At 40.6% G+C, this 21,205-nt stretch overlaps 4 protein-coding genes across 4 annotated transcripts; all 4 read right to left on the reverse strand.

Annotated features, from left to right (window-relative positions):
* Positions 1 to 75: 75 nt before the first annotated feature.
* Positions 76 to 3,727, reverse strand: pycr1a (pyrroline-5-carboxylate reductase 1a). The gene is made up of 8 exons (XM_020620970.1): positions 3,617 to 3,727; positions 3,288 to 3,359; positions 3,098 to 3,168; positions 2,841 to 3,020; positions 2,001 to 2,222; positions 1,803 to 1,895; positions 1,198 to 1,361; positions 76 to 894 (listed from the first exon to the last, which is right to left on the reverse strand). Exons 2-8 carry the CDS (start codon positions 3,352 to 3,354, stop codon positions 726 to 728), a joined length of 966 nt encoding a protein of 321 aa, XP_020476626.1. The 5' UTR covers positions 3,355 to 3,359; positions 3,617 to 3,727; the 3' UTR covers positions 76 to 725.
* Positions 3,728 to 5,017: 1,290 nt separating this feature from the next.
* On the reverse strand, positions 5,018 to 6,093 carry myadml2 (myeloid associated differentiation marker like 2). The gene has a single exon (XM_020620988.1). The coding sequence runs from the start codon at positions 5,982 to 5,984 to the stop codon at positions 5,073 to 5,075; it is 912 nt and encodes a 303-aa protein (XP_020476644.1). The 5' UTR covers positions 5,985 to 6,093; the 3' UTR covers positions 5,018 to 5,072.
* Positions 6,094 to 9,091: 2,998 nt separating this feature from the next.
* LOC109972233 (palmitoleoyl-protein carboxylesterase notum1a-like) lies at positions 9,092 to 14,217 on the reverse strand. Its single transcript, XM_020620952.1, has 11 exons — positions 14,180 to 14,217; positions 12,420 to 12,472; positions 12,203 to 12,298; positions 11,788 to 11,848; positions 11,643 to 11,701; positions 11,453 to 11,555; positions 11,171 to 11,362; positions 10,929 to 11,026; positions 10,666 to 10,813; positions 10,526 to 10,573; positions 9,092 to 10,405 (listed from the first exon to the last, which is right to left on the reverse strand). The coding sequence occupies exons 1-11, from the start codon at positions 14,215 to 14,217 to the stop codon at positions 10,102 to 10,104; spliced, it is 1,200 nt and encodes a 399-aa protein (XP_020476608.1). The 3' UTR covers positions 9,092 to 10,101.
* A 799-nt stretch (positions 14,218 to 15,016) lies between these two features.
* On the reverse strand, positions 15,017 to 20,837 carry LOC109972245 (palmitoleoyl-protein carboxylesterase notum1a). The gene is made up of 11 exons (XM_020620974.1): positions 20,225 to 20,837; positions 17,365 to 17,417; positions 17,148 to 17,243; positions 16,733 to 16,793; positions 16,588 to 16,646; positions 16,398 to 16,500; positions 16,116 to 16,307; positions 15,874 to 15,971; positions 15,611 to 15,758; positions 15,471 to 15,518; positions 15,017 to 15,350 (listed from the first exon to the last, which is right to left on the reverse strand). Exons 1-11 carry the CDS (start codon positions 20,551 to 20,553, stop codon positions 15,047 to 15,049), a joined length of 1,491 nt encoding a protein of 496 aa, XP_020476630.1. The 5' UTR covers positions 20,554 to 20,837; the 3' UTR covers positions 15,017 to 15,046.
* Between the last annotated feature and the right edge of the window lie 368 nt (positions 20,838 to 21,205).

Here is a 21,205-nt window from a genome sequence, read left to right on the forward strand (position 1 = left end):
GGCATTGAGTCAATTTTGTTAAAGATTTTTTTTTAGCATTTTTTAAGAAATAACAATTTCAAGACCTTGAAAAGAAGAACCACTTGAATTGCTTTATTAGTTTTCTGTTGCTTTTTCAGTTTATGATTTATACTCCATTAATAAGCAATTTTATCGGCAAGATACATCCAAAACTAACTGGTTCATCTAAACCAGAGAGGGTATCTCTGGTCTAAATGAAGTTTCTACTGTGTATTGTTCTTGAGTTGCCGTGTTCACAAGAATGTGTCAAAAGAGTCCCAGAGCATGAAAACAATGTCCCACATACCATGTACCATGATGACCAGACATTACAACATGGTCCAGGGCTTAGTACCTCACTGCATACCACCGGTTCCATTATTAACTAATAAACCTTCAGAAAAACCACTATCAGGGCCACATGAGTTGAGTGCAGTTCAAAGAGTTACCATTCACCAAGACCATTTCAACCACACTATTCAATCCCTCAACTGACCAAGAGAAGTCATGTGATAGCACAAGAATCAAACCTCAGACAGGGAGCCAACAATTACAAATTAAACATTACGAAGGAAATATATTTTATTACAAAATTAAAGTATTGTTCATACAGTTTTTCCAACACATAATGGTTTACACTACTGCATCATCAGTGAAGTCACTTGTCACATGAAATTGTGCAGTTTCTCGAGAAACTGCACAATTTCAAGGTAGATCTACCTTGATCAGTTCTTCTTGGTCCTGGGATTATTGTTTTTGAACATGCTGATCCCACGAGATCTGACTCCCACAGTTCCTGCATTCACTCCTTGCTGCTGCAGCACTTGGTCCAGAGTTGTTTTCTTAATGGCAGCTGGGGAGATTTGCTCTTGGTCGGCCAAAAACTGAAGTTCCCTTTTAAGAGAAGGGCAGGTACACTGAGATATTTTGCAACACTTGCAATGTACATATGTTTCAATAACATAGTATAGTAGCTTAATAATCACCTTATCACTACATTATCAGTAAGCAGAGATAGACATTCAAAAATGATTTGCACATAGCTCCACCTACTGCCTGAATTATGAACTTAAAAAAAAAATCACTCCTTGCTTACCTAATTATGACAATTAACTTAAAAGCATTTCTTGTATGTCACTGTGACAGTAAAAATGATTTGTTAGTTTGTTTGTCCCACACTGTATCTTATCGACCTACCTAGTGCGAACACAGGAGGCCTCTACAGCATTAATCAGGAGGCTGCGGAAACCACCGCTCTCCATGACATGTAGGGCGTGGATGGTGGCGCCCCCTGGTGAACACACATTATCCTTGAGCTGACCAGGGTGCTGCTCTGAGTCCAACAGCATTCGAGAAGCACCCTTGGAGGAAATAAAGACATAACACTGTGAATAGGTTGTACAGTGTCCACCCTGATTTTATATCTTTATCCAGATACTAAATATCCTAACTGTGTCTACAACCAACCAAGACAGAATACATCTGGCAGAACAGTATTAACATTGATTAATTATTCAGTGACTGAGCAAAAAAATTGACTTTAAATAAAATAAAAGTGTGCCAGCGTGAGTGAGTGAGTCAAGAGTGATTAATTTTTGTCTGGATTTAACTGTCAGAATTAAAAACTTCCCCTATCTGAAAAGATAAAACTAAATAAATAAAATCCAGCCATTTTAGGAAACCTACCCAGACCATCAATAAAACAATAAACTGGGAGAAAAAGAAAAAAAACTGTCAACAGAACAAAGTGAGACAACACACATCTGTAACGCATAGATTTGTTTAAAAGAAAAATTACATACCAGCAGGGCTTGGGCTCCAAGACGTACAGCCAGTCTCCTGGGCAGGCCCATTTTCACTCCACCATCAGCAAGAGCATCTACAGCTGTGAACGCCTGCAAGAGCACAATCATCAAAATGATGGACAGCAATCCAACAGAACCCCACCCACCCACACAGTTGCTACAGGTAAAGTATTGGATATTCTATAAATAACTTACATAAGCAGGGCCACTGCCACTCAGGCCAGTAACAGCATCAATCAGGTCCTCTTCCACCTCAGTGCAGTAACCTACACTGGCCATCAGCTGCTCCAGAAGCTTTCCATCCTCCACCTCTGCATAGGTGCCCGTGGCATACACAGTGGCACCCTCACGCACCACCACTGGAGTGTTGGTCATGCAGCGCATTACCTTTGGAGTGTCACGATACTGCATCAGCTTCTGCAAGGGGTAACAATGCACTATTTTATGGACTGCTGTGAAAGTAAAGACAAAACTGAGGTGAAAAGATCATTTGCATTTGCAACTTTAAACAATAAAAGTCACGAGTTTTCAAGCCTGTCTTAAAACATGCATATGAATGCTAAAACAGTTTTGCTTGCTGTTATTATTCCTCAAGTTCATACTGGCCTTTAAAAGTGTAAACCCTGTGGATATTTACACAATATACCTTTATATACCGGATTTTATTAAAATGAAATGCGTCACTGTTTCAATACCAAGCAAATAACCCCTACTTTAGAAGAACATGTGACTGCCTAAGGGTACGCTGAGAACAGATGATAAAAACACAGTTTGAACCTTGTGCTAATATTGTGCCACAGTGTGCCGTAAGGCTGAACTTATTCAAAGCTTTAAGAGCAGGGTTATCATTATGATACATCTACCTGCTCTATACCTAAACTGAATACTGTACATGCACTAATTGTTATAGGTACTGTTTTGTACAATGACTATACTGTATGTGAGAAAAAAAACATTTTGTCAATATCATTCAGTTCTGCTGTTAAAAATCTCTGTTCAGTTAGTAACACAGAAAGACAGAGGGCTATGACTTGCCTTCTCTATTGAGCTAATGGTGACACCTGCTGCACAAGATACAATAAGGTGACGATCTTCAATGTCAGGTCCAATCTCATCCAGTACAAACGGGATGATGTGGGGCTTCACTGCCAGGAAGAGTACATCACTTTTGCTCACTGTCTCTTTGTTGCTTGTGGTGAAATTCACACCCAGTTTCTGTACAAATGACATGCCTTTTAGTATTTCACTTGACAGGGGTAATGGCTGTTGGTATAGCCTTATTGTCTACCCACCCGTAGTCCCTGTACTGTGGGGAGATCTGTGTCTGGAGAACTGGCTGTGATTCTGTGGGTGGCAATCACGCCTGGAAGAGAAGAAATGTCCAGAAATCAAATTTCAGTGTCTGATTGCAATCAACATACATTAACATCACAAGTCAAATCTGAATAATACATACATGGTAAAGTATGATTGAAAACTCACCTGCTGCTGTGAAACCTCTCACCAGAGCGTGGGCCAACTGGCCTGCTCCTATGAAACCCACACTCATTCTACCTGTGTGTGTAAAACAGTAACTTTAATCCCCAGTAATGGTGATCCTTAATGACTGGTGTCCAGCTTGTTGTGCTGCAATAGTAAACAATCCCTTACTTCCTTAATAGTCTAAGCGATGTGACATTTCTGAAACTCAACACGCCGTAGCAGCAGCCATATTGCTAGCAGTAAATATTTTACACAAAAACATTCTTAATAATCTTACCGAGGAGCTCCTAAATTAACCGACTGCCAAACTGGTAAATTAACAAAATTACCTGAAATTATTACACCGTCAACGTGGCCCAGCTGTCTCCTACTGTTTTCCCATCTGCGAAGTTAGGTTTGACTGACAAGCGCGCAAACCAAAGAGCTTGCACGTTTTGTCAGTACGTGACATATTTGACCAATCATCATTGTCGCACAGATATGTGGGGTGGGCTTTGTACACCCGGAAAACCAGTTGCATCAGCTGCGGAAGAACAGTTGATAGGATGTCTGTATTATAATCTACCGGGGAAAAGGTCAATAAGCATGTTAGAAACAGTTTTCCGGGAAAGGAGACAGTTATCCTGACCCAGAAAGCAGTGGGAGGCAGCTTGTAGCCTAATTAACAGCCAGATGTGTGCTTAGCCTACTTTTACAGGGTCCCTGATCAATCCCACAAAACAGTCTAATACTTTTCGGATGCCTTTCTAAAGTTGTGCAGATTTAACGGGTTTATAAATGATAATAGGTATTGAGATGCCACGGTGATTTGACTTAATATGAATGAATGTAGCCTTCACTATTTTAACAATCAACATAAACAATTTCGATTCTGACTTAAACATCACCAATTTAATTAGGATTTCTGTTGCTGTGTTAAAAGTCTTGCCTTCTTAAAGATTAATTAAATATTGGCATACCTGTAACATTTAAGACCTATTTACTTCATGCAAAAAAGACCAACAAAACATACCATTAGAAATTTTATTAAACACTGAACATAGGTTATCAGTAACATAACAAAAGAAGAAATATTACACAACCTCACTGTGCTGAATCCAAATAATCTGTTTGGTGCTGTTGTCAAAGTTATGCCTCAATACATTTAACATTCAGCGGGTAACAGGAAAAGCCTAGTAAATCTGATCATTTGGCTTTACATATATGAGGAGTATAATAAAAACTTTAGAAGAAAATACAGCAAAATGGTTAGAGCCAAAACCTTTTTCAGTGCATACTGTAAACTTAACATACTGTATACTATGCATGTTTATGAAATGTATTTCCATCGTTTTTAATGATTAAATACATTAAATAAATTGTTACATCTACATACGATTTCAGGAGTCTATTTGTCATAACACTGTTCTGATATCACACACAACCCATAACACAGTCTTGTTGTGGAGAAAAGTCATGTTTGATGCTGAGAGGCCATGTGCCGAGCTTGGCTCATCACGGCTTCTGGCAGGGTCTCCCTGTAGGTCACTGCAGATGGACAAAGGCCTTTAGGTCTGTAAGTGTGTGTGGTGTTTTTCCCCCATGAGTAATACTGTCAGGTTTGCTGCTAGGCTCAATACTAGATAAATACTGCTAATAAAAAAATTCACACATACATAACACCATGAATGTATTAATCCAAGGGAATGAGACCTTCACAGACACCTGACCTGTAGAGAATGTTGGATGTTGCGTCAGACCTTTTTCTGTCTTCAAGGTTAAATAGTCTTAAGAGGAATGAATTTCTTAAACAGCAGAGCTGGAGACAAAACGAATCCTCTGAGAGTAAACAAGATCAACAAAATACATGATCAGGTTAACATGGGTGAACACTGCCACCACCAGCTTACTATCCCAGGGACATTCTCCACGTGGGCAGTTCTCAGGTCGAGTAGTGATGCCGTACTTCTTATCAAAGCTGAAGATGGGCCAAATCAGTGCAGTACTCAGGTAGAGGATCACAGCAAAGAAGGTGTAGACAACCACAAACCTGTCAAAGGGGAAGCGCAAGGCAGAGGTCCTTCCAGAAACTGTCAGTATGACCACTATCACAGTGACAGAGAAACAGAGGCTGTACACCACCACACAGTACTGGGTAGCAATGTAGCGATTATACTCATTGTCAACAGCCAGGGCCCCAAAAATGATGCAGGCCATAAAGGTCTGGACCACCTTGAGCAGACCAGACACAGTGGCCATATAGCCCACCACCGCACCTGGTTTGGCTCGAGTTAGAATGACTTCAGTTCCATAGGGGATGCAGCAGACACTGGAGCAAACAGTGACAGCAATACGGTAGCTTTGGACCTCACAGGCCTCATCAGGGCACTCTGTTTGGAGGAAGTAAACAGGGTAGACCACAGAGGCAGTGATGTACATGAGTGTTGCCAGCATGGCAAAGGCCACAGTGAAGTTGTCCCAGGAAATGGGCATGCACGTGTGGAGCCGAGTTATGTCCAAAGTGAACACGACCAGTGTCACAGCAAAGCAGAAGCACCATACAAACATGCAGAATGTTCCATAGGTGGCGCTGTAGCCTGCGCTGTGGGACACAAGGGCCATTATGGTGCAGCCAAGTAACAGCTGGCACATTCGAGCCACACCTAAAGGTGACAACACGGCGTCTTTGTTGAGGTAATGTCCTCCATGAGGATCCATGGTGTGTGAGCAGCTGTTTTTCTTGGGGAGATTCCCGGCTGTCTTGATGTCCTTGCAGCCTACCCTTCTCTTTTTGTCACAGACCTCACCCTTTTCTTGGTTTCCTTTTATAGACGGTCCTTAATTAAAAGTATCTGTAATTTTCCCCTGAGCTTGCTTTGCAATTACAGCGGCTTAGCTTAAGATCAAGTATGATTTATATGCTGTAATATAGATGTTTTTAATAGCAAAGTTCAATTAGTTTGGCCTTAGAATAATATCTTTTTAATCAGCAAGTTGTTTTATGTGAAGCAATTCTCTTTACTTGGTTGTACATCTTTAAATTATGTTTATAGAATTTATTTTTTATAAATCATATGATGCTGGTATCTGTCCTTTTATAGTATCTTCAAAATGTTTTAGAGAATGAGAATATGATCGTGCTCTTACACAAAGCAGTAGTGTATGTCCTCTGAGTTCTTGGTTTTCCCTGGCTTGCTCTTGCTCTCTTGAATCACCAAGTTGTCCAGTGTGTCAAAAGTTCAAAGTGAAGTACGGTCTTGTCCAATAAGCTTTCCTCTGTAAGTCATATCCAGAGATCAATCTTCCAACAGTACCCCTAGTGCCAAACAGGTGGCTTAGTTTCTTGTCCTGTCAATCAAGTTCCATTACTTAATCACTCTGTCCTTGTAATTTCTTCATTATAGGCCCTAAACTGCCCATCAAAATCACTCAAACTGTTGGGTCTGTCTCTTGTTCTTTGTCTCGCTGTTTCCGTCTCCTTCTGCCTCTTGGATTTGGGCTCCCACTCTTTCTTACTCACACAAACACACACCCTCTCTCTCCTCTGTGTGTGTCACTGTGCAGTCAGTGGATTGCTAGGGGTGGCTGTTTAAATGAAAGTTTGCACTGAGCCCAGGGTTACAGGCCTTGCCAGCTCTAAAAATAGGGGGTCTATATTCCACAGAGAGGTGGGAGGCTACATGTGGCAGGCAGTGTGGGAGTCGTATTTCTAGGAAGCACCCAGACAGGCTGAGTCAGAGCTCCTTCAGTAAGAAACTGGCAGCATATAGGTCTAGAGGGATGATTATATACAAGCAATGACAGATTTGAGCTATGCATGTGACAGGGAAGTGGAAGTGGATTAGCAGTTACTTAAAATACTTTAACCTTTTAAAATAGTATGGAGTTATTTTTGATTAATGGTGCACAAGATTTATTACTCTTACTAATTACACAACTCTAACTGGACTGCATATTTATTTTATACATAAGTTTGGAATCAGGCACTGTTATATTTGCTCTCTGAGGAGCACTGATAGGGTAGCACCTTGAGGCTACATTAGCTGCTAATAGGATAACATCTGAACCTCTGACCAAATTGTTGCATTGCATTTTGGGTAATGTAGGTGGTAGATTTTGACAAGGAAGAAGCTTGTGAAGAACTTAAAAAAGTCATTGTCTCTGTTTCTGCTGAGTGCAATGTTAAATCGGTGCAGTAGTGCCAAGTAACTTAAATGGTGTTTAGAGCTAGCACACACCTGGCACAGCAGAAAATGTGGTATACGTAGATCTGCAACAAAATCTGAAGTTGATAATGCTGTGGAAAGACTGCTGTGGTTCAGCAAGTACAGCAGATCCCTTGCTAATCACAGGGTTAGTGGTTCAAAATGTGGCTCCTCCAGACCACATGCCGAAATGACCTTGAGCAAGAAACTGCTCAAGTTGCTCCCAGTTGTTTGGTTAATGCCTTGCAATGATTTGGGAATAGGTGATTGAAATGCACATGGATAAACAACTGCAGTCTGTTTATCACAACAATATTTATGATAAATGGAACAAAGAAATACAGCTGGTAAAAATCATAATATAAGAAAATGACCATTTAAATAGTGTTTTGATGCAGGGCAGGTAGATGATGGGAATTGCAGTTACCAAACAGCAACTTGCTTTAACTAGTAAATATAAGATCTTTGGTGCAGTGAAACTGGAAAATGTATTATCGACTGGGTATTTTAAGTTTGAGCTTATCACTTCATCAGGTCATGTCTTTTTAGGTATAGCTCAGTTTTAGTTATATTAAAAATGCCAACATTTCTAAATTCGTTTTGTTGTTTAATTGTTTTTGTTTTATGCGATTGGCCAGAGTGGCATGGTGGCACAGGTTTGAGCCCCGGCTGACCTGATGCCTTTTTGTGTGGAGTTTGCATGTTCTCCCTGTGCCTGTGTGGGTTCTCTCCAGGTACTCTGGCTTCCTCCCACAGTCCAAAGACATACAGCTTAGGTTGACTGGTGACTCTAAATTCCCTGTAGGAGTGAATGTGTGGTTGTCTGTCTCTAAGTGTCAGCCCTGTGACAGACTGGCGACCTGTCCAGGGTGGACCCTACCTCTCGCTCAGTGTCAGCTGGGATTAGCTCCAGCTTCCCCATGACCCTGTTCAGGATCCCTGGTATAGATAATGGATGGAAGGATGATACTGGCCAGGTTTCTTGAGATTTAAAAAAGTTTTACAAAAGCCTTTGGATTGTCCATGTGTGTACAATAAGCCTCATATCACATAGAGTATACGTATGTGTAAATATTAACACTATACACAGTCCTACTACTGCTACTACTCCTACTATAACTAGTACAAATAACAGCAGTAAAAAGCATCACCACAGTAATAATAACAAGACTGCACAGGAATATTTACCTTGTAGTATATGTAATGTGTCTTTTCTTTTAGGTCTGATACAAACACATGCAATCAACACAAAGAGAAAAAAAACAGCATTATATTTACAATTTACAAAGAATCACTTCTCTGTGAAAATGGCACTTATAAATATGATTTACATAACAAAATAAATATGTAAATTACCAAAGTAGCTTGAGTTTTCTTCTGTTTAAAAAATATGTTACAGAATAAAATTACAATTAGTAATACCTTTTCTTCACTGGTGTGATGTGAAATAGAGGTCCTTAAAAAAACATTATTTATAAAGACATCATTACATACAACATTGTCATTATATTAAAAGTGATCTCTATTATGAAATATAAGAAGAGAGGTACAATAGTTTCAAAGAACTTATACAAATACTCATATATATATATATATTTATATCACAAATTTTGTCTCCCTTTAAATGTTAATTGCATTGATCTGAGGACTACTGAACCACTGAGGTGCCCAGTGGCCTGTGACAAAGAGGTTTACACTAGATGTAATGGCACTGTGGTGTATATATAACTGTTAATAGACCTTAAAAGTATTCCCAGGTCCACTTTAGCACCACAATCAGTTTCAGAGCACGACACGACATCATGACATCTTTGTAGCTGTTGAGGATAAACCACTGTCGGGAATGAGTTACCGCTACAGGGACTTTTACTTATATCGCATTATAGTCACAACAGTAATATAAAGTGTGTAGCATTGTCTGTCTCCCCTTTTCTGACTTTTTTTCTTTTTAGTTGCTTTCATTATAGCTGAGATCAGATATTTGTCTCTTTGTGGCTTTAATTTCAGTAGCCTAACTTTGTGAAGAGCGTGTTAATCCAGATTTGTCTTATACAGTGAGTTGATTCGAGTAGTGCTGGTGTCAGTTGTCTCTCTTTGTTGTTTTTGCCTTTTTTTTTTAAAATTTGCACACAAAATATCCTTCCTGATCCAGTGTTTTTCCCAGCTTATCATGCTCCTCTGTTTCTGGCTTGATGTAGGTTAGCATCCTTATGTCATTGTAGTTTTTTCATTTTTTTTAACAGTGAGTAAAAATAATCTATATGGAAGGATGAAAGTAATATAAGACACAAAACAATATCCTTAAAACTGGATTACATTTGTAATATATTTTTCTTTTACAAAGCAAAAGATAATTTAAATTGAGAGTTGTGCCTTGGGATGGTGTTGCCCCTACTGTTGTCACCAGTACTAAGCTGTGAGTAAAGGGATTGTGGGACAAATCAAACCCCCTTTGTATGACTGAGATTTGGGCTTAAGTAAACAGGTGGTCAGAGGGGAATAAACCACAGGTAGAATGTGTTGTGAAGGTGGATGGGCAGTTGGAGGTATCAGGCAGATGGGAGACTGGCCAGAGAGTCCAGGCAGCCCGGCTTGGGCTTAGCTTGGAGATACTGAGTGTGCATGTCCCTTTAGCTGCCGCTGCTGAGCATGCCCAGTAACTTGCTGGGGTCCATACCCTGCTGCTGGGCCATCTTCTGCACATCAAAGCCCATGTGCATGAGGAACTGAATGACGTTCATCTCCTGTCCTGTGAACTGGTCTCGAATGGTCGGACAGGTGGGGTTGCAGTGTGGCCATGGGCAGCTGTCAATCAAATGCACAGGGCAACCTTTGGGTGGAGCCTTGTTGTTCCTGTTGTCGTGGAGGCTCCGGTCCCAACAGTGCAGTGCTCGGGGCAAGGAGGTGCCTTTCACCTGCACATCAATCCAGTAACTAAAACACAACACAAGAGGGCGCTGTCAGCTCAGAGGTAGAATGTCCCAAGTACAAAGTTTCATGCCCCATAATAATTATAGACTGGAAACAGAGGTGTGAAAATTAAATCATACTCACTTTCTGGTAATAACTTCATGAGAGAGGCATGCTGGAGCGAACATAGCCCTGAAAAGAGAAAAACAAACCAAAACAAGTCAGTCTGAATCCATGCAATAAACCTACCAAAATTCTCTTCCTACAGTAGAGAATAAACCTACGGGACATCTTTGAGTGTGTTCCTCAGCTCTATGCCCAGGTTTTGGATGTAGCGCCACTGGCCTTCCTGCACAGGCTGGCCTGTTAGCTGGATGTTGTCCACTGTCAGCTGGGCCTCATCAAAAAGCCACTGCACCACAAAGACAGGGCCTACACGAGGAGAATGGAAGATTCATATACTGTAAGGTTTTATAAAGAAGCACAATAACATCAGCAGGTATGGTGTCTGCTTTTTACATCATACTGAATGAGAACCCAAACACACTTTTTATTGATGGGAAGACTCTGTATCCAAAGAAACAGTTCCACTCCTCTGCTGCATGGGTCTGCTTGCACCTCTCTGGTACCACTCCTCCCCAATACCTGAAGGACCAGGTTAAAAGTACAAATAAAAATGATGTCCCTATTAGCAACTTGGTGATCGTCTCATCAGATTAAAATATTATTAGTTCTTTTTCACACTCTTGACCTTTAATATATAATGATAACATTGGTTGGCTCCCTTACTTGATGCCTCTCTTGATGGTCTCAGTGGGAGCACAGCCGACAGTGTCCACACAGTCGGTGCAGTGGTACTGCTTGTTGTCCAGGAACCAGCCAGAATCAGACAAACCTCGAACTTGTATCCCAGTGTACCCTAATCCCTCCAGTAGCTCTGCCACACGGTCCACATTCAGCAGAACCCCAGTACCACCAGCACTGCAAACAGGAACATATTAGCACCTATAGAGCAATATGCATAACATGTAGCTTTTGAATTTCTAACCAATTTTTCACACATGAACATACCTGCTTCCTGCTAGTAGGAGGACCTTGGCATTATCCAGACCTTTGTTTAACAGGTCTTTCACGACCTCCTGAATGATCAGTGAGCCCATGAAGGCATAGCCACCTACACACAACACACGAGAGTGGGACTGTTGGATAACACATTATGTAAAGATAAATACATGATTTTGATCATCTAGTCATTTCTTACTTTGATCTGTTTTGGCTGTAGCACCACTCCATACATCGCTGGAGCAGTATGGGATGAACCTGCACAAACAATATAAGATTAAAGCTGCAGCAGACTAAAATTATAGATTAAACATCAATATGCACGCAAACACGGGTCAACTTACACCATGTTGGCATTCCACCAGTGAGGGTTTTCCTCAGGCAGAGGAGACAGGATCCCCGTGCCTACAGAGACAGATCAGCATGTATCATTAACCATCCTGGCACTCCCAGACACATCCTCTTCTTCCTCATCATCATTACCACATGGATTACAGTTATTACACTGAAATGAGAGAGGGAGGTGTCTCCGTTCTTTCTGAAGCGGGCGCCAGGTAGCCGTGCACCACAGCTATATGACCGGCTGTCAGTCTTAATAACACCACAGATGAGTACAGTTACATCTGATCCTTTTAATTACTTATTACGGTGGGAACTGGGTGATTTTTCACTGTGTGAGGATGTCAGGCTTTGGTATGGATGGAGAAACAGCAGTGCTTATGGAAATGCAGTGAATTCCACAGGTTAAACAAGGCCGACCTGTTTTAGTTTGTGGCCATTTGGACGAGCTCATCAGTCTCCTCATGGTCTCATATCGGCTATCACAGTTCTCCTTGTTGAAGCAGTACCAGCCACCTGGACATAGATACATAAACACAGCATGGATATGTTCTTACACAAATTGTGCAAAATTAGGCATCTTTTTTTTAGCTGATGATATGAAATGACATTAGTTAAATTCATCTTTAATACTGACCCTCTAAGAATATCAGCCACCGTCTGCTGCCTCTAGATTCTTTCAGGTAGTATCTGTAAGAGATTAGAAAATATAAAATCACCTCATCCGAGTAGTTGTGTCATTTATTTGAATGAAAATTTTGAAAATATGTGAGAAAAGACTCTAAAAGATCCTAATTTTACAGTATTCTGCCTGTATGACAGTATTTAAACAACAGAGAGAGACGATTCCCAGTTTTGTTATTGTGTAGAGTCTTATATTCAGAGATAAAAATATGAGGTAACCACTGACAATAACACCCTCCCTGTTTCTGTCATCAGTGATGGCATCTAAGCATGAAATAAAAACACATATGACATCATCATTTCTGTCTAAACAATGTTGTTGTGGTTGCTCTTTGTTGATTCCTGTCTCTAAAAGGTGATAGAAAACAGCAAAACAGAAATTCCACCAACGTGACTTCAGCGAGTGCGCAGAAGAAAGTACAGACGTTGTGTGTATATTCTGCACTTAGGAAACTGATCTAGTGATCAAACATGAGATAAACACCATTCTGTCCCCCTATCCTGTTTGTACTGTAGATACCAGTAGATGGTATTCCTCTTGTTTAATGTAGAAAGAATAAGTAATATACCATCAAAGTCTCTTCACTCAGCCCTTATCTTTCCTCAGCAGTGTCCTCACACACAACATGGATAAAAATCATCGCTCTCTCCCATAGTAATGATATAAAACTGTCTGTTGTGCTCAAGATACTGCCCCTTAAATGCACCTTGGGTATGACAAAGTAAATGTTTGTGCAAATTGAACTAAAAACATGTTCATGGGCGGTAGAATATAGGAGTTGCATTGTCAGTCTAGAAAAGGGCAATGCTATTGTGATTCATGCTGCAGGACATGCATCATCATCCTTTTTGGAGCAGGATTTTTTCCCCATGACCCTGTTCAGGATCCCTGGTATAGATAATGGATGGAAGGATGATACTGGCCAGGTTTCTTGAGATTTAAAAAAGTTTTACAAAAGCCTTTGGATTGTCCATGTGTGTACAATAAGCCTCATATCACATAGAGTATACGTATGTGTAAATATTAACACTATACACAGTCCTACTACTGCTACTACTCCTACTATAACTAGTACAAATAACAGCAGTAAAAAGCATCACCACAGTAATAATAACAAGACTGCACAGGAATATTTACCTTGTAGTATATGTAATGTGTCTTTTCTTTTAGGTCTGATACAAACACATGCAATCAACACAAAGAGAAAAAAAACAGCATTATATTTACAATTTACAAAGAATCACTTCTCTGTGAAAATGGCACTTATAAATATGATTTACATAACAAAATAAATATGTAAATTACCAAAGTAGCTTGAGTTTTCTTCTGTTTAAAAAATATGTTACAGAATAAAATTACAATTAGTAATACCTTTTCTTCACTGGTGTGATGTGAAATAGAGGTCCTTAAAAAAACATTATTTATAAAGACATCATTACATACAACATTGTCATTATATTAAAAGTGATCTCTATTATGAAATATAAGAAGAGAGGTACAATAGTTTCAAAGAACTTATACAAATACTCATATATATATATATATTTATATCACAAATTTTGTCTCCCTTTAAATGTTAATTGCATTGATCTGAGGACTACTGAACCACTGAGGTGCCCAGTGGCCTGTGACAAAGAGGTTTACACTAGATGTAATGGCACTGTGGTGTATATATAACTGTTAATAGACCTTAAAAGTATTCCCAGGTCCACTTTAGCACCACAATCAGTTTCAGAGCACGACACGACATCATGACATCTTTGTAGCTGTTGAGGATAAACCACTGTCGGGAATGAGTTACCGCTACAGGGACTTTTACTTATATCGCATTATAGTCACAACAGTAATATAAAGTGTGTAGCATTGTCTGTCTCCCCTTTTCTGACTTTTTTTCTTTTTAGTTGCTTTCATTATAGCTGAGATCAGATATTTGTCTCTTTGTGGCTTTAATTTCAGTAGCCTAACTTTGTGAAGAGCGTGTTAATCCAGATTTGTCTTATACAGTGAGTTGATTCGAGTAGTGCTGGTGTCAGTTGTCTCTCTTTGTTGTTTTTGCCTTTTTTTTTTAAAATTTGCACACAAAATATCCTTCCTGATCCAGTGTTTTTCCCAGCTTATCATGCTCCTCTGTTTCTGGCTTGATGTAGGTTAGCATCCTTATGTCATTGTAGTTTTTTCATTTTTTTTAACAGTGAGTAAAAATAATCTATATGGAAGGATGAAAGTAATATAAGACACAAAACAATATCCTTAAAACTGGATTACATTTGTAATATATTTTTCTTTTACAAAGCAAAAGATAATTTAAATTGAGAGTTGTGCCTTGGGATGGTGTTGCCCCTACTGTTGTCACCAGTACTAAGCTGTGAGTAAAGGGATTGTGGGACAAATCAAACCCCCTTTGTATGACTGAGATTTGGGCTTAAGTAAACAGGTGGTCAGAGGGGAATAAACCACAGGTAGAATGTGTTGTGAAGGTGGATGGGCAGTTGGAGGTATCAGGCAGATGGGAGACTGGCCAGAGAGTCCAGGCAGCCCGGCTGGGGCTTAGCTTGGAGATACTGAGTGTGCATGTCCCTTTAGCTGCCGCTGCTGAGCATGCCCAGTAACTTGCTGGGGTCCATACCCTGCTGCTGGGCCATCTTCTGCACATCAAAGCCCATGTGCATGAGGAACTGAATGACGTTCATCTCCTGTCCTGTGAACTGGTCTCGAATGGTCGGACAGGTGGGGTTGCAGTGTGGCCATGGGCAGCTGTCAATCAAATGCACAGGGCAACCTTTGGGTGGAGCCTTGTTGTTCCTGTTGTCGTGGAGGCTCCGGTCCCAACAGTGCAGTGCTCGGGGCAAGGAGGTGCCTTTCACCTGCACATCAATCCAGTAACTAAAACACAACACAAGAGGGCGCTGTCAGCTCAGAGGTAGAATGTCCCAAGTACAAAGTTTCATGCCCCATAATAATTATAGACTGGAAACAGAGGTGTGAAAATTAAATCATACTCACTTTCTGGTAATAACTTCATGAGAGAGGCATGCTGGAGCGAACATAGCCCTGAAAAGAGAAAAACAAACCAAAACAAGTCAGTCTGAATCCATGCAATAAACCTACCAAAATTCTCTTCCTACAGTAGAGAATAAACCTACGGGACATCTTTGAGTGTGTTCCTCAGCTCTATGCCCAGGTTTTGGATGTAGCGCCACTGGCCTTCCTGCACAGGCTGGCCTGTTAGCTGGATGTTGTCCACTGTCAGCTGGGCCTCATCAAAAAGCCACTGCACCACAAAGACAGGGCCTACACGAGGAGAATGGAAGATTCATATACTGTAAGGTTTTATAAAGAAGCACAATAACATCAGCAGGTATGGTGTCTGCTTTTTACATCATACTGAATGAGAACCCAAACACACTTTTTATTGATGGGAAGACTCTGTATCCAAAGAAACAGTTCCACTCCTCTGCTGCATGGGTCTGCTTGCACCTCTCTGGTACCACTCCTCCCCAATACCTGAAGGACCAGGTTAAAAGTACAAATAAAAATGATGTCCCTATTAGCAACTTGGTGATCGTCTCATCAGATTAAAATATTATTAGTTCTTTTTCACACTCTTGACCTTTAATATATAATGATAACATTGGTTGGCTCCCTTACTTGATGCCTCTCTTGATGGTCTCAGTGGGAGCACAGCCGACAGTGTCCACACAGTCGGTGCAGTGGTACTGCTTGTTGTCCAGGAACCAGCCAGAATCAGACAAACCTCGAACTTGTATCCCAGTGTACCCTAATCCCTCCAGTAGCTCTGCCACACGGTCCACATTCAGCAGAACCCCAGTACCACCAGCACTGCAAACAGGAACATATTAGCACCTATAGAGCAATATGCATAACATGTAGCTTTTGAATTTCTAACCAATTTTTCACACATGAACATACCTGCTTCCTGCTAGTAGGAGGACCTTGGCATTATCCAGACCTTTGTTTAACAGGTCTTTCACGACCTCCTGAATGATCAGTGAGCCCATGAAGGCATAGCCACCTACACACAACACACGAGAGTGGGACTGTTGGATAACACATTATGTAAAGATAAATACATGATTTTGATCATCTAGTCATTTCTTACTTTGATCTGTTTTGGCTGTAGCACCACTCCATACATCACTGGAGCAGTATGGGATGAACCTGCACAAACAATATAAGATTAAAGCTGCAGCAGACTAAAATTATAGATTAAACATCAATATGCACGCAAACACGGGTCAACTTACACCATGTTGGCATTCCACCAGTGAGGGTTTTCCTCAGGCAGAGGAGACAGGATCCCCGTGCCTACAGAGACAGATCAGCATGTATCATTAACCATCCTGGCACTCCCAGACACATCCTCTTCTTCCTCATCATCATTACCACATGGATTACAGTTATTACACTGAAATGAGAGAGGGAGGTGTCTCCGTTCTTTCTGAAGCGGGCGCCAGGTAGCCGTGCACCACAGCTATATGACCGGCTGTCAGTCTTAATAACACCACAGATGAGTACAGTTACATCTGATCCTTTTAATTACTTATTACGGTGGGAACTGGGTGATTTTTCACTGTGTGAGGATGTCAGGCTTTGGTATGGATGGAGAAACAGCAGTGCTTATGGAAATGCAGTGAATTCCACAGGTTAAACAAGGCCGACCTGTTTTAGTTTGTGGCCATTTGGACGAGCTCATCAGTCTCCTCATGGTCTCATATCGGCTATCACAGTTCTCCTTGTTGAAGCAGTACCAGCCACCTGGACATAGATACATAAACACAGCATGGATATGTTCTTACACAAATTGTGCAAAATTAGGCATCTTTTTTTTAGCTGATGATATGAAATGACATTAGTTAAATTCATCTTTAATACTGACCCTCTAAGAATATCAGCCACCGTCTGCTGCCTCTAGATTCTTTCAGGTAGTATCTGTAAGAGATTAGAAAATATAAAATCACCTCATCCGAGTAGTTGTGTCATTTATTTGAATGAAAATTTTGAAAATATGTGAGAAAAGACTCTAAAAGATCCTAATTTTACAGTATTCTGCCTGTATGACAGTATTTAAACAACAGAGAGAGACGATTCCCAGTTTTGTTATTGTGTAGAGTCTTATATTCAGAGATAAAAATATGAGGTAACCACTGACAATAACACCCTCCCTGTTTCTGTCATCAGTGATGGCATCTAAGCATGAAATAAAAACACATATGACATCATCATTTCTGTCTAAACAATGTTGTTGTGGTTGCTCTTTGTTGATTCCTGTCTCTAAAAGGTGATAGAAAACAGCAAAACAGAAATTCCACCAACGTGACTTCAGCGAGTGCGCAGAAGAAAGTACAGACGTTGTGTGTATATTCTGCACTTAGGAAACTGATCTAGTGATCAAACATGAGATAAACACCATTCTGTCCCCCTATCCTGTTTGTACTGTAGATACCAGTAGATGGTATTCCTCTTGTTTAATGTAGAAAGAATAAGTAATATACCATCAAAGTCTCTTCACTCAGCCCTTATCTTTCCTCAGCAGTGTCCTCACACACAACATGGATAAAAATCATCGCTCTCTCCCATAGTAATGATATAAAACTGTCTGTTGTGCTCAAGATACTGCCCCTTAAATGCACCTTGGGTATGACAAAGTAAATGTTTGTGCAAATTGAACTAAAAACATGTTCATGGGCGGTAGAATATAGGAGTTGCATTGTCAGTCTAGAAAAGGGCAATGCTATTGTGATTCATGCTGCAGGACATGCATCATCATCCTTTTTGGAGCAGGATTTTTGTTCAGTGTCAATACCAGGAAAAAGTCATTAGTTTGTCATAACAAATGAATCTCATTAAACATTACTACATGGTGTTTAAAGTACCTTAAGCGGCAGGACCGAGAAGCTCAAGATGCACCTGTGTAACACCAAGATGTGTTTTTTATTTTTTAAACTCATTCAGTATCCACCCACTGTACGATCGAGTAAACAACAAACTTGGCTGAAGCTGCGTTCGTGCAGACAGTGAATCACATTTTGGCTGCAGTTTATGTCGTCTACTATTATTGTGAACCACAGTCAATGATGTAGGCTGAGGACAGAGCATTCTACTTACTACTTCCAAACAACAAAGTGAAGGCGGACTTGGCAAGCTGAACAAGCCCAGAGGGAAAGGCGCTGCTTTAACACACTCACTCTAACAAGTGCAGCTCCAGAAGATGAATCACAAAGTTCCTATCCGGTGCTTTTTTCTTATTTTTATTTTTTAAATTTTGCACCCTTGTTTGACTGTAACTGTGACAGTACCACTTTGGAAAATACTGTTAGTAGTTCATGAATGAACTGGCCATCTGCCAGGTAACTGTCCCCTGCTCCCATCCTCATGCTGCATCTCTAAAGACCTAAGAGCTTTACTGCACAGCTCTCTCTACCAGGCACTTTGAGGTTTAACAGGAATTCGACAGGATACTTAATCCACAAAGGTATTTGTATATCAAAACCCATTTTAGCCAAGTCTACCCATCAGTGAACTGGTCCCAGACAAGTTCATATGTACAACACCAGACAGTCATTAATGCCGCCTGATATGGCACCAGCAACATTAACAGTAAAGCATGTATTAAACTATAATACTGGTAACTGCAAACACTAAAGACTACACAACATATTAAACAATGTTTTTCAGTATGATATTACTACCCAATTTAACTACAGTCCTATCACTGTGGTACTTTAATCTTATGATGCACGATAATATGTCGGCAGGCTGAGACAAGTAAAATATTCTGTCACTGGACATTAAAAGACATTTATGTAAAGACATATGGGTATTAAAAATGATACCTTTTCCAACTGTCTTTTGATTAAACTCAAGTATCAGTAGTGTTTGTATAGAAATGCGTTTAACCCATAGTTTGTCCTTGCAACCAAATGGACCATAAAACAGAGTCTATATAACATTGCTAATGCATTATTCAGTAATTGAGATAGTGTGCATGTCTGATGTCAATATGCTTATCCCTCCATAGTAGCAAACTCATGCAAGCTTTCTTACTGCAAAAAGGATTCCTGATCCATTGACCCCACTGACCAAAGGTTAAAATCTTTTATTAGGCACAAACTCAGAACTACAGACACAACTGACAGAAAAGTGTGTACGTTTTCCTTACCTACAGTTGCCAAGCAGAGAAAACACATTAGCCTATCAAACCGCTGCAAAATCAACTCAACAGTTTGCGCAGTGGTTCCAGTCATCAGAGAGAGTGTGATGGGCGGGGGTCTGAAAACTTAAAGCTGAGTTCTCTGAGCAAATCCTCATTATTAGTTGGAGAAAAGGAAACGAAGCAGCTGTCTGTCTCATCCCGACTGAACTTTATTCTGTCCTTGCTTTGTTTTGAAACTTCTCCCAGTTATCTGATTTGTCTTATGTCTGCAATTTAGCTTTATTTAAAAAAAGGTAATGTTTTAAGAATCGCTTGACCCGTTCTAACAACTTGCAGCAACCAGAACAAATGTAGTCGATCGTGCGCACTTTAGAAATTACAGTAGGGTATATGGAGACTAGCACTGCTGTTCCCAGGTCAGCAGGATGGCCAACAAGACGTGGTGCGCATTGCTGAAGTGCTCTTTAAGCACAGTAACAATTCCTGATAGCTCCACAGCTGGTGTGCTTTGACCAGTTGGTGGTCCAAACACATGGGAATCATTATTTATCACACTGTAATGTTATTCTCAGTTGGTACATACCCCGCAGGACTTCCGTCGTTGCAGGTGACTGATGTATTCTCCAAAAAATTCAGCTTCATGTCGTAGTCCAGCTTCTGCGCTGAACACGGGTACAGGGATTGCGCAAGATTCTTGACTTGTGTCATGAAGTTATCCATGTTTTCCTCCACGGCGGTGAAATCCAAAGGGAAGCTCTCTGTGGTGTCACCCCGATCTGCCCGGTATGTCGGATTAGGCGGTGCCCGTCGTGGTTGTGGGTTACGGCCACCCCGGAACCTCCGTGCGCAAAGACCTCCGGACTGCACCAACACCAGCAGTAGCACTGATGAAACCATTCTGATCGCTGTCATCTTATCCACTGTTAGATGTCCTTCCTCCAAATGCAGCGTCTCGTTAGGGAAACCAAATGTTACTGATGGAGCTGAGAAAGAAACGACTGTTACGCACCGTTTAAAATACACTTGTTCGCTCCCAGAAACGCACACATCTAATTTGAACTGAAATAAAAAGTCCCGTGAGGTGAGAAGCAACCATACGTTGAATTATCTGCATAAATCTTAAACTTGCAAAGAGTGCAGCTATAACTGTTCGCCCATCTATAGCCCAAAGTACAAGCTGCTGGACCAAGCGCACACGCTTGAAAGACAACACTTGTGCCATGCTCTTGTATTTTATTCAAACTTTCCCCCCTTGTGTGTCCGTTCAGCCAATCGCAAGTGCGGGGCAGGACTCGGGGTATCTTCAAGCGTGGCAGACTACTTTTTTAATTTATAGAGGGAAAAAATGTTCCTTTGATCCACAATGTTTTATTTGATGTGGTGGCTTTTATTGGCCTTGAAATGTCCATTTCCCATTCCACCCAAAATTTATGAGGTGAGAATGCACATTTTGTAACACCCAAACCAAAGTGGGGGAAAATAAAACATAATCAAAACTCTTGCACACATCCAACTATTTGGATAAATCATTTTTAACCAGGTTAAATAAGGGAAGTTATTGTTA

The sequence above is a fragment of the Monopterus albus genome, unplaced genomic scaffold, assembly GCF_001952655.1.
Source record: "Monopterus albus unplaced genomic scaffold, M_albus_1.0 scaffold251.1, whole genome shotgun sequence".
Taxonomy (NCBI): Eukaryota; Metazoa; Chordata; class Actinopteri; order Synbranchiformes; family Synbranchidae; genus Monopterus; species Monopterus albus.

Bases quoted from the DNA above. Each gene is read 5' to 3' on its own strand.
- pycr1a (XM_020620970.1), bottom strand. From the start codon at position 3,354: ATGAGTGTGGGTTTCATAGGAGCAGGCCAGTTGGCCCACGCTCTGGTG. The intron at 3,169-3,287 runs GTGAGTTTTCAA...CTTCTCTTCCAG, and splicing joins GAGAGGTTTCACAGCAGCAG to GCGTGATTGCCACCCACAGA. The intron at 1,896-2,000 runs GTAAGTTATTTA...GTGCTCTTGCAG, and splicing joins GTGGCAGTGGCCCTGCTTAT to GCGTTCACAGCTGTAGATGC.
- myadml2 (XM_020620988.1), bottom strand. From the start codon at position 5,984: ATGGATCCTCATGGAGGACATTACCTCAACAAAGACGCCGTGTTGTCA.
- LOC109972233 (XM_020620952.1), bottom strand. From the start codon at position 14,217: ATGTCGTGTCGTGCTCTGAAACTGATTGTGGTGCTAAA. The intron at 12,473-14,179 runs GTGGACCTGGGA...AATCTCTTACAG, and splicing joins AAACTGATTGTGGTGCTAAA to ATACTACCTGAAAGAATCTA. The intron at 11,702-11,787 runs GTAAGTTGACCC...TTGTTTGTGCAG, and splicing joins TGGTGGAATGCCAACATGGT to GTTCATCCCATACTGCTCCA.
- LOC109972245 (XM_020620974.1), bottom strand. From the start codon at position 20,553: ATGACAGCGATCAGAATGGTTTCATCAGTGCTACTGCTGGTGTTGGTG. The intron at 15,972-16,115 runs GTAAGGGAGCCA...CTGGTCCTTCAG, and splicing joins ACCATCAAGAGAGGCATCAA to GTATTGGGGAGGAGTGGTAC. The intron at 15,351-15,470 runs GTGAGTATGATT...GTTGTGTTTTAG, and splicing joins CATGAAGTTATTACCAGAAA to TTACTGGATTGATGTGCAGG.